This window comes from Sander lucioperca, chromosome 8, assembly GCF_008315115.2.
Source record: "Sander lucioperca isolate FBNREF2018 chromosome 8, SLUC_FBN_1.2, whole genome shotgun sequence".
Taxonomy (NCBI): domain Eukaryota; kingdom Metazoa; phylum Chordata; class Actinopteri; order Perciformes; family Percidae; genus Sander; species Sander lucioperca.
The window spans coordinates 23653006-23664676 of NC_050180.1; the positions used below are offsets into that span (position 1 = coordinate 23653006).

Genomic DNA, 11671 nt, shown 5'->3' on the forward strand with positions numbered 1-11671 from the left:
AAGCCACACTCAGGAGGCAGTGTCCATTTATCAGCTGATTTCCTATGGCAATTGGCCCTGATGGCCAGGTGAGCACCATGCATTGCATCTGAGTGTTTGTGCATGGGTGAATGAGAGACCCAATGTAAAGTGCTTCGGTATAAAAGAAGAGTAGTGCTCCGAAACTGTTTTTTTCAATATAAAGGAGTGTAAATTGGTGGAGTTCCCCTTTAACATCAGCTGTTCCAAAAAAAAACTGAACTGTATTTCCAGGAGGTTGGGATATGTGGGGGTGGGGAAGTATCTGAATACACCTGCTTCCACCAGAAACAACAAAGAGGGCTTATTTTTGGGGGGTGGTGGGGCAGAGGGGATGCTTCTAATTACAGACTCTGGGGAGATGACTTCATTGAGGTGACGCCCAACCCTAGGGTGAGTGTTTTTTGTCTCTCCCATCACATTAAGGACAGGCCTCTCCAATTAAGTTTGGTCTGTATCTTTATGCAGTAATTAAAAGGCTGCCTAAATTTTTTTTTTTGCAGGTCAAATAAGGATATTTTTACCATATGCAATATAGTAAATGCAACATGATCTCATCTGACAGTCTGTGACTGTAGTAATGAGAGATGAGTCTCTCTGGTGTTTGTATTAGTCTCAGTCACTTCCAATCTTGCTAGTATCTCAGTAAGTGGTGTTGTCCTCAGTGCATTAGTCATTTAGGTTTTTTTTGCGGTTTAAACATCCATTTTCCACAAGCTCAGCTTCAAAGATGGGATGCTGACAAGCTCTCCTCAGGCACTATCACGCTCATAACTAAATTACAAGCCAATGTATGTCGTTCCTCCTCTCATTCCCAAGACAATTAACTGCGTCTGACAGTGGGCTAATGAGCCACAGCATTTGTCCTATCTGCAGTTGAGATCAGTTGCCATTAGCAATTGTGAGCATCTACCCTTATATCTTCTTAAAATGGACATTGATGAGGCAGTACAGGAAATGAGATTACTGTATGGACATTCATTACTGTGTAGGGGATGGGACTGAAAAAGTGTGTGTGTACAATGACAGACCAGCAGGCAGATACAGGCATTATTAACCCAAATTAGCAGGATCAACTGCTTTGTGTTTGAATGACAGACAGAGATAAACTGTTGTTCCTATTACACACAACAGCCACTTACCACTTAAGAGCTTTCTGGAACCATAATGATGTGCAGGCCAACGGCAAATGTGTCCTGGAAGCAACTTTGATTATTTTTGTGTCAGCACATTTGGACGCAAATGACTGCCTCGGTTATAGTGACAAGCTAGTTTTTGCTGCTGGAAAAATGCAATTAAACAGGTGCAAGACATGCCTTCATGGCCACTTCAATGAAAAATAAAAAGACTGAGCACTTAAGGATCACTGCTAATGAATCCAGAGAATTTGGATGTAAATCATGCTTGTTTTTTTTACCTCCAAATTTTAAAATATAAAGTCATTTTAAAAATGCAGCTTAATATAAAAGCATACCTTTTCTTAAGGAAACTATGAAATTGTCTTATCCCAGCTCACTTTGATTCTCAATAAGGTATTGAAGCGCCATCTAGTGCTCTTTATAAGAAGTGTGATGTTATCACACACATTCAATTGATATCAGAAGAATAACTGCAAATGGATTTAATATTATTACACCAACAATACCATCTCATCATAAAATGAAATTGCCTGTTGCAGGGTCCTGATATTGAATGTCCATTGAACCTTTAAATGAGTTTTATGATGAAAGGTTGACATTTAACCATCATTCACACAACAGGAAAAGACAGACAGATGCAGACCGTGTCCTGCAGCTATAATAAAGCAAACCCTTCCTGAACTGGCTGCTTTGTTATCTTGCCATGCCAAACATAATGGAATTGTTCTCAACCTACATAATGCATAGTATGACAGCATGTTGTGACAGCATTGTATATCACATGGTGGTTGGCTCTCAGTTTTTTTCCTTATAGCCTACCTACTTATATACTTTTATTTCATTCTGTTTATCATTCATTATTTTTTGGATTGTTACCGTGTATGGGCACCATTATTTGTATATGCTGGGCATATATACATATATATGTTATTTATTTTAGGTTAAATCTATTTTTTCTCTCTTGTAAAGATGAGTGTGAACAGTGACATCTGGTGGTCCAACTGTAAACACATTTGTAAGGTTTAAGTATAATTATTTTCATTATCTCAAAGTGGACTAATCATATCTCCAGCAAACATTTCTGTATTCTTTATTCCCAAAGTAATAAACAGAGGACTGTCAATGAAACTTATGTCTGAATGGGGTCAACCATGCAGAGCTACATTAAGGGGAACCTACATACTGCCAGGACAAGGCTGAGGTGAACGGGACGGTCTTTAGGACCCAGCAGATTGCCAATGAGAATCACATGATAGTGCTTTAGAGAAGCGGGCAGGATGTTGATGATGTTGCTTCGTCCTGTTAACCAGTTAACCATAACAGGCATAAAATAGCAGTAGCGTAATACAAATGAGTGATGAATTAGTTGTAGGTTTAGTCCTCGCGGGAAGGCAGTGGACATGGCTGCCGGTGTCTTACTCTTTGTTGCTGTGAACCTCGCCTGTTTGTCTGTCAGTGGAAACTTGGTAAGAAACACACTATATTCACTACTAGAAAAAGATACCCTGCATTCAAAATCTTACTCGAGTAAAAGTAGGCTATATAAGTATTAGCATCAAAATATGCCTAAAGTACCAAAAGTAAAAGTTTCTAATTTTAATTACTTTATATAATGCTGGGTAGCTTAGCCCATAATAATATATATCATACTGTATTAGTTGACTATGTTTTGTAGTAATAATATAAATCTGCAAAGTAACTAAGCTTCAAAATAAAATGTAGTGGAGTAAAAAGTACAATATCTGCCTCCAAAATGTGGTTGAATAGAAATGTATTGTACTATAAAATGGAAATACTCAAGTAAGTACCTCAAAACTATATTTATGTATAGTATCTGAGTAAATACTAGTTACATTCCACCACTGATGGTAGGTAGTGGAGATTACAGAGTCAATGCAAACCAGTTTTAAATGCACCTTACCAGAGACCATGCCATCTCTTGCAGGCCTCTGGAGAAAGATCATTCTCTATAGACTACAAAAACAACTATTTCCTCAAAGATGGGAAGCCTTTTCAGTACATCTCAGGCAGTATTCACTACTCCAGAATCCCACGGTACTACTGGAAGGACCGGCTCGTAAAGATGTACATGGCTGGACTCAATGCTATCCAAGTGTAAGTTCAAAACATCACATTCTTAAACATATTTTTTACATTCGGTCTGTCTTTACTGTACATTTACTTTGCCTCCACACAGATATGTGCCCTGGAACTTCCATGAGGCAGTACAGGGGGTCCACAACTTCACAGGAGGCCAAGATCTGGAGCATTTTTTGGATCTGGCGAATCAGACAGGTCTTCTGGTCATCCTGCGTCCCGGACCGTACATCTGTGCAGAGTGGGAAATGGTGAAAAATGGAACTTCTGAACTGTACTGTAGTAATAAAATTTGTTCACACAGATCAAAGCACAATAAATGATACATTATTAAGAAAGTGTATTAAACCAAAAAATGACAACGTGGCATTATAGAAATTATAGAAAAGAAACAAAACACAGAATATCAAAAAAGATTAAAACAAGAAGTACAGAGATTTACATAATGAATGTCAGTAGACCAACTGTGTCACTATGATGTTAGTGGGATTTTTATTTAACATATATTTCAAATGCTTTAAAATAAAATTCAAAAGGATTGATGTCATTGTGCATTCCAGTTTACAATTTAGTGAGAAAGAGACTGATCATAAGTTAACCTACATTGGTTATTAGTCACCTTACGAAGAAATCAGAAACATGATCTCCAACTGTATCCTGTTTGCATTTTTTTCAGTGATGTTGTGCATTTGATAAAATGTGCCACTTTCGATATATCTATTTCTTGCTGATATTTGGTCTTCCTTCCCAGGGTGGATTGCCTGCGTGGCTACTTCAGAAACCAAACATCATACTTCGCTCAGCTGACGCAGGTATAACAAGCACCTACTGTATATGTCTTTGTCTTTTAAAAAAAAAAAAAAATAGTAAATATGCCATTGATTTGTTTTTGTCTGCTCCAGATTATGTCGAGGCAGTCAGCAACTGGCTTGCTGTTCTTCTGCCCAAAATGAAGCCATGGCTTTATATCAACGGGGGCAACATCATTACTGTCCAGGTAGAGAATTAAGTAGGTAAGTTTTGTATTAGTTAGTATTTTAATATTGGTTTTATAAATCATCTTATTTGGCTATAGGTGGAGAATGAATATGGAAGTTACTTCGCTTGTGACTACAACTACATGCGTCACCTGCGGACTCTGTTTCACCTCTTTCTTGGTGAAGACACAGTCCTGTTTACCACTGATGGAAACACAGACAAGGAAATGACATGCGGGACTCTGGAAGGATTATATGCCACAGTAGACTTTGGCACAGGTTGGTATTGTATGTAAATGATTAACAAGATAGCACCCTGTACTTCCTGATGTTTTTTTTGTAGGGAAAGTTGTAATTTGTGCTATTTATCCCCTCATACAGACACCAACATAACTAAGGCCTTTAACCGGCAAAGAAGGTTTGAACCTCGAGGGCCCCTGGTTAGTTACATATTCATTCACTAATCTTAACATGCAGTAATTACTGACTCTTCAAACCAAGCATATGATGTGAACATGCTTTAAATGATGTTGAAGGTGAATTCAGAGTTCTACACTGGCTGGTTGGACCACTGGGGAGATCAGCATGCTGTGGTTGATGCTCAGAAGGTCAGCAGAGTGCTAGGAGAAATGCTAGCCATGGGGGCCAACGTCAACATGTATGTCTCCCCAAACACTCACAAACTTTCCTCTTCTCTGTACAATTTTTTTTTTTGCATTGTTCTATATTTTATCATCAACAAATCGCATGAATATATAGTATTGCCAGCCTTTTCTTGAGGATGCATCAGTCACCAGTTTGAGATAAAACTGCTCCCAGGAGATGAAAAGCACTCGTCTATGTAATGATTACAAGTTTCGCCCACTATGTAACACAGTCTACCCCTCTCTCTTCTCAGGTACATGTTTGAAGGAGGCACTAACTTTGGCTACTGGAATGGTAAAGTTATAATCAGTATCTTAGTTTTGGATAATCTGAGTTGTTCACACGATGGTGCATTTATCTTTTTGTAACTACCCGAAGGTGCTGATCATGACACGAAGTTCCGCTCAGTAGTGACTAGTTATGATTACGACGCTCCGCTCTCCGAGGCAGGAGACCCCACAGAGAAGCTGTTGGCCATCAGAGATGTCATTAAGCAGGTACCACTGATTGAACTGCCACCCACTAAGGTTGATATCCTGATTACATTTGTTCATAAGTCTAAGATTAATGCATCACTGTTTCTCTACAGTTCAGAGATATTCCCTCTGGCCCCATGCCACCAGCAACTCCTAAGTTTGCCTATGGCTTTGTGACCCTGAAAAAGGTAATACAATGTCAGATATTTTTTTTTTATTGAACATTGACAGATTTACAGGTCATGACAGTTAGGTCATCAGGTTAGTAAGGTACAACAATCCATCATACAATACAAATCAGGAATGCACATACATAGACATACAGTTAGACAATAAAGATCTATTCTCCCCAAGCCAACCCATACAGCCCTACTGTTATTGTACGCAGACAATCAGACCCCAAGTAAGTTGTAAATGGACCCCAGACTTTATGAAACTGAAACGGTTCCTCTCTCAGATAGAAGCTAAGGGCTTCGAGGGGCATAAACTTCAGTACACTGCATATCCATTGGGCAACACTAGGGGGGTTCCTCTGACACCCACTTCAATAAAATACATCTTCTAGCACAAAAGAGCAGGATTTTAAGAAGTTTTAGCTGATTAGAAGGAATATCTGGAGGATGGTCTATACAATTTCAGATTTAAAAGTGTAAAGAGATAGAGGTTGCTGTGATTGATCCCAATAGTAGACACTTTTTCAGGTTGGCAACATCAGCAGTCTATTGAACACTCTCTCAACCGTCGGGCCAGTGAAATCCCAGTATCCTCTGACATTTGAAGAGATGAAACAGGTATGGATTCTGTCTGAAGGCAACAACAGGGGAGGGGACTAATGTTGTAGTGGCAGTAAACCTCTTGAAACGTGGAGAACTTCTAACCTGTCATGTCTATTGTGTTCAGTTCTATGGATACATGCTTTACCGGACCACGCTGCCCCGGGACCTCTCGGAGCCTACACCACTTATCTCTCCACTCAATGGGGTTCATGACCGTGCATATGTATCCGTCAATGGGGTGAGCCTTTACAATGAACTTTTGTTGTCTAGCCAATCAGATGTTTCAGGTCAGGTATAGGGAAAACATCACAGAATAAGACCAGGTGTTATTGTTTATAGAATGTCAGGTTGCGTTGTTTTTTTTCAATGTTCATACACATGAGTGCGTGTCTGTGTGGACAGGTTTTCCAGGGTCTTTTGGAGAGAGACACTATGCTGGTGATCAACGTCACTGGACAGCAGGGGGACACTGTGGACATCCTCGTTGAGAACATGGGCAGGGTAAACTTTGGCAGCAAGATCAATGACTACAAGGCAAGAAAACAAAGTCCAAACCCGTAGAGTAAATCACATTTTGTTTCTGCACACACTTCTTTAACGCTCTTGTTTTGTTGGCATTGTCTTTACTTTAACCATTGTTTGGGGTTCTGTAAAATGCTGTAGGCGTAAAACTAATAACTACTACTAAATCAATCTTTAGTTGTTTTGTTTTTTTACACCTTATTAAAACCAGCAAAGATTAACCTTATAATTCTCCCCTTTGCCTCAACCTAGGCTTGCAGATTTGAGAAAGGTCATAACATACATAAATGACCTTAAACTAAATAAGTCAACATAATTCAAGTTTCATATGATATATGGGGTACATACAAAGCGTGCTGGAACTATCGGTTGGACCTCTGTCATTAATAGTTATTACTGATCTGTACAAGTACTTCTCCTATAGACAAATTCTTCATATTCTCTATCCATTTACATATTTGAATTATGAATGTAAAGACCGATATAGCCATAGTGCCATGGACAGTCCCTGTTAGAGATGGTAACAAACCTCAAACCCTAAAACTTTAAAATAATAATGAAAAATGTATAATATTCCCACTTGTTGGATAGTAACTGTGCTTTAAATCTACTTACACAAAGTCCCAGTATTAGATGGTAAACAGTATGTGTACTGCAGGGCCTTTTGAGCAACCTGATCCTGGGTAAAGATGTACTGACTGACTGGAAGATCTACCCTTTGGACATTGATGGAGCCATTGCTGGTGGATGGCCTCATTCAGACAGTCAAAAGTCCTTCCCTGCCCCTCAGAAAGACCCTTCAGTTGGGCCAGTCTTCTACATGGGAACCTTACAGCCCAACGGCCTTGCCTGGGACACCTTTCTCAAACTCAATGAATGGACAAAGGTAATGTTGATTTTTTTCATTTATTTATTTGTGTGGTGGTGGGGGGGGGGGGGGGGCTTATCATCATACCTCATGCTTTCAGGGATTCAATTATTGTATCCTAATCATTGTTGTCCTTTTTATAACAGGGTCAGGTTTGGATTAATGGTGTTAATCTGGGACGATACTGGCCAGCAAGGGGCCCTCAACTGACTCTTTATATCCCTGGACCCCTACTCAGCACCACCCTGCCCAACAACATCACAGTGCTGGAGCTGGAGGGGGCCCCAGCACACCTACGGGTTCTCTTCATGGACCGGCCTCAGCTTATTGTCAGAAAGTCTTAACAGAGCACACTTAGTTTAGTAGCACAACATCTTCTCAACATTTAGCTGTAAAAATGATACATCCCAATATCTGTATGAAGCAAGTTTGACTGAAGCTGAGTAGAAGTAGTCCTCTGAACATTTCACTTGACGCAGGAACATTTGCTCCATGCATTTTTCCGGTGGCATTCATTTTTAATCACTTCAGATATCAGTGTATCATCAATTCTTTATCATCACAATCCAAACTGCTTTAAAACAGCAGCTTCAGTAAAACAGTGATTTATTGATGAGTTTGTTGTTAAGGTTGAACATTCACTGACGTCTGTGGCAGAAAGAACAGCAATATACAGTGTTAGTTTTTTTTATTGCATTCTCTTTTTTTTCGTCGCAGATACTGTGAATAAATTATACATTTATTACGTAATGTTTTCATACAGTATATGCATCCAGTTATCTGAGATCATCTGCCATAATAAACTGTTAAAAATGTAATTTTAGAGTTGAAAATGAAACTAGCACACTGACAAGACAGCCATATTAGTATTCTTTCAAGGCTGCACAAATTCACTTTTAGATTTAATGAGGTAGCTTCCTTTTAACTGAAATTTTCCAAATGGGTGTTATATACATGGGGGTTAGGTCTTGCCTGGAAGAGTGTTGGCTTTTCGATGTGCCTGGACACAGCGAGGGGTGCAGAAGGAATACTCTAGATACTGAAATGGGATCTTCCCAAGCAGAGACTCTCCACACAACCAGCACCTCCTGGAGAGAGACAAACAAAAAGCACATTTAATGTTAGTGACATTTTTGAGTAAAAGGCATTTACAGTATTGTGCTTGCTGACACTACAGTATTACTTAAGTCCTAATTCATATTATGACTGAGCTGAGGATGGCTCTGGGGGACTTACTTCACATTAGAGAGGCCGACTCCTGTTGCAGCAACTTGCTCCGCTAACCTCCTCTCTGCTGCCAGAGCTCTCTATAACCAAAAAGGAAACAGTTAACATTTTCAAGATGTTACTATAAAAACATAACCTAAATATCAGTGATTAAATACACATCAACTCACCTTTTCACGATCAGTCAGAGATGCAAACCTCTTCTTTTCCTCTGCCTCCAACTCTTGTTTCCTCTTTTCCTCCTTCTGCTCTTTTTCGCGCTGTTTTCTCAGTGCCTTTTGTGCCTTTTTCTTCTCCGTCTTTTTGGATTCAATCTCTGCCGTTAGTGGCCCAGGGACCTTGAAGTGTGCAAGAGTTTAAAAAAAAAAAAAAAATGTGCTCTGCAAGTATTTAATGGCATACATGTCAAAAATCAGACTGTACATTCTTACCTGCGCCTTGCTGTAGTCATATTTGTCAGGATTCTCACCCATGTATTTACGAAACACATTCCTTGTGTCTTTGTCAGGGGCGACGATATACGAGGTCTGCCCTTTGTTATCCCTGTAAAGGAATATTGTTTAAGTCTGGGCATAGGTTCACTACAATTGCTGCAAATTATCACACTGAAATTTGACCTTTACTACCCTTGGCTATATTGGTTTTCATACCTGCAGGCTGGGTCTGCTCCTGCGTCCAGCAGCAGCCGGACCACTGCCTTTTGTGCAGCTGCTGAGGCTACATGCAGCAAAGTGAACCCTGACGAGTCTATGGGCTTATTAAGGAGACTTAGAGGACTTGGGACATCAGAACGGTTGCTGTCCAACTGCTCTCGACTCTCTGACATTTCTCCAGGTAGCTGAAGGACTCTACGTAGAGTATCTGTATCCCCAACCTTACAGGCTGTAAACACTTCATCCCTCAGGCCGTACTCCGACGACTCATCAACAATTTCTATATAGACACAGAAAGCTTAATAATAAGTATCTTAAAACATAAAATATTACAGGAGGTTGTAAGATTGAGAAATCGGCACAACATAAACAGTGACAAAGAAGCACTTACCTTCCAGTTGTTTCTTACTCTGTGCTTTCCTCTTCCTCTTGTTCTTTGATTGCGCCTCTTGAGGTGCGTCTTCTGCCGGCGCAGCCTCTGGCACTTCCTCTTCTTGATTGTCTGCTTCTGTGTTAGTCAATTCTGTCACACACGGATGTGAAATTTCATCAACACTGCAGAACCTTTGTGTGATAAATAAGCGTTCTTGGGTTTCTGTAATGTAGCTACTATAGCCACTTATGTGACGACACACCGGAGCAGACCTACCCTCATTTTGCAGTTTGGGTTCCTCCTTCTTCCTCATCCTCCTCCTCCTCCTCCTGTGTCTGGAGGGATAGATCTCAGACTCCCTGAGGTCCAGAGTTCCTATTGTCGACTCCACCATCTCCAGCTGGATCTCTCCACCCTCTACTTCATCAGAGCTATCGTGTTTTTCGTTTTCTTCTGCTGATGCCAAAAATAAAAGGAAGTGTACTGTAATACCAACATTTACAGTAAATAAACTTTGTGTTGAAGCATCAAGAAATGAACTCCTAATTTTAGTGAGCTTAACTTTGGCATATTTTTCCACATCAAGTTCAATAGAGTGTAGGCCCACAGTGTCCATGTTAACCTCTTAAGCTTACCTTTCTCTTGACCGGTATTTATTTGTGCTGTGAGTTTAACAGATTTTTTCCAGGCCTTCTTAGATGGACTGAAAACTGCAGACATGTCTGTGTCTTTCCCTGCAACAAGATATTTTGCACACAGTATTGATTATACCCTGGCTGTACGACAATGAGCAGATAACATGTCATTATTCCAAGGATATAATTCAGCTTACCATAAACATGGAGGGTGGAAAGCACCTCGTGTACCCTCTGTGCCTCTCGAAAGGTTGCCCTGCGAGTGGCAAATGGAACTGTGTGGATCCTGGGATCTTTTTTGTCAAAAGGAGCTGCACGACCACCAAAAAAGATGCTTTTATTGTAGCTGGGGGCTCGTACAAATATTGCAGAGGCCTCTTTCAAGTGTTCAGCCCAGCTAGCCAGAAGATCCTGAATCTCCTGTAAAAGATTATAAAAATGTTTGTGCACATGAAAAAAAACATGCTACCTTACCTTATAATTGAGGTAAAAAAACCATCCAAGAATGGACTACACCGAAACATTTTAGATGGTTTACTTTCTAACTTTAGAATTGTATTAATTTATCAAACTTAAATTTAATTAAAGCACTGAACAATAATAAAATTAGCAGTATGTGTTTAACGAGAAAACTGTTGCAGTCTATGTTTGGGAGTTGTCTTCTGACAATATACAATTGCTCACTCAAATTTGCCTTTCGGAATAAGCAACCCTTACACAGACGGCAAACTCTTTTCATGAATAAGCACCTGGGCTAGGCTCCGTGGATGCATCGGCACACTCACAAAAGTAAATAAAACACCAGTCTTAAAAGGAGGATAGATACCCTAACCAAAACTTTAATTGGTGCAAGAGAAAAAAGAATGGAATTCAGCAGAAGATACCATCAGGGTTACATGGATCATTATTAGCCATGTGACAGAACATCATAGCTTAAAAGGGACAGTTCACACCACAATCAAAAATACATATGTAAAAGCCATTTTTGGTTGTTTTTGTTTTGTCTGGTTTCAACCTCCCGCCACCTGGGGCAGTGGTTCTTTGTCAATGAGATGTAAGGTATTATAGTCAAGAGGTAACTGCACTCATGTGTTGCAGGAATGGAGACGCAAACTGTTTTTTGACCGTGCGGTAGATGATTGTTAGGTTTGTTGTTTATGAAAAGAAAGTAGTAGAATACAAGAGGAACAAAGTGGCTGTATTTTGTTGTATCACAAAGGGAAATAAATACATTGTGTTGTTATTGGAAACAGTGGACATTTTAG

The 11671-nt window shown here is 39.8% G+C and overlaps 2 protein-coding genes across 6 annotated transcripts in view; one reads left to right on the top strand and one right to left on the bottom strand.

Annotated features, from left to right (window-relative positions):
* Positions 1–2396: 2396 nt before the first annotated feature.
* On the top strand, positions 2397–8880 carry glb1l (galactosidase, beta 1-like). Of its 2 annotated transcripts, XR_004898084.1 has the most exons (17): positions 2397–2623; positions 3103–3272; positions 3355–3505; positions 4006–4066; positions 4157–4251; positions 4330–4510; positions 4613–4671; positions 4768–4889; positions 5130–5170; positions 5255–5373; positions 5466–5540; positions 6054–6143; positions 6253–6366; positions 6531–6662; positions 7309–7536; positions 7665–8141; positions 8201–8880. XR_004898084.1 is itself a non-coding variant. In XM_031299184.2 (16 exons), the coding sequence occupies exons 1-16, from the start codon at positions 2558–2560 to the stop codon at positions 7860–7862; spliced, it is 1902 nt and encodes a 633-aa protein (XP_031155044.1). In that variant the 5' UTR covers positions 2397–2557; the 3' UTR covers positions 7863–8880. The 2 variants fall into 2 exon arrangements, 1 of the variants encoding a protein (XP_031155044.1); XM_031299184.2 differs by having other exon boundaries at positions 7665–8880.
* ankzf1 (ankyrin repeat and zinc finger peptidyl tRNA hydrolase 1) overlaps positions 8237–11671 on the bottom strand; it is a 5812-nt gene continuing 2377 nt past the window's right edge. For 2 of the 4 annotated variants that reach the window (XM_031299153.2, XM_031299162.2), the window contains exons 8-16: positions 10604–10826; positions 10407–10505; positions 10048–10227; positions 9790–9921; positions 9396–9678; positions 9177–9288; positions 8916–9083; positions 8755–8825; positions 8237–8606 (exon numbers count right to left, since the gene is read on the bottom strand). In XM_031299153.2, coding sequence (XP_031155013.1) covers positions 8480–8606; positions 8755–8825; positions 8916–9083; positions 9177–9288; positions 9396–9678; positions 9790–9921; positions 10048–10227; positions 10407–10505; positions 10604–10826 — 1395 coding nt within the window. In that variant the 3' untranslated portion in view covers positions 8237–8479. The remainder of the gene's footprint in view (positions 8607–8754; positions 8826–8915; positions 9084–9176; positions 9289–9395; positions 9679–9789; positions 9922–10047; positions 10228–10406; positions 10506–10603; positions 10827–11671) is intronic. The other 2 variants (XM_036004386.1, XM_031299171.2) reach the window with 2 other exon arrangements.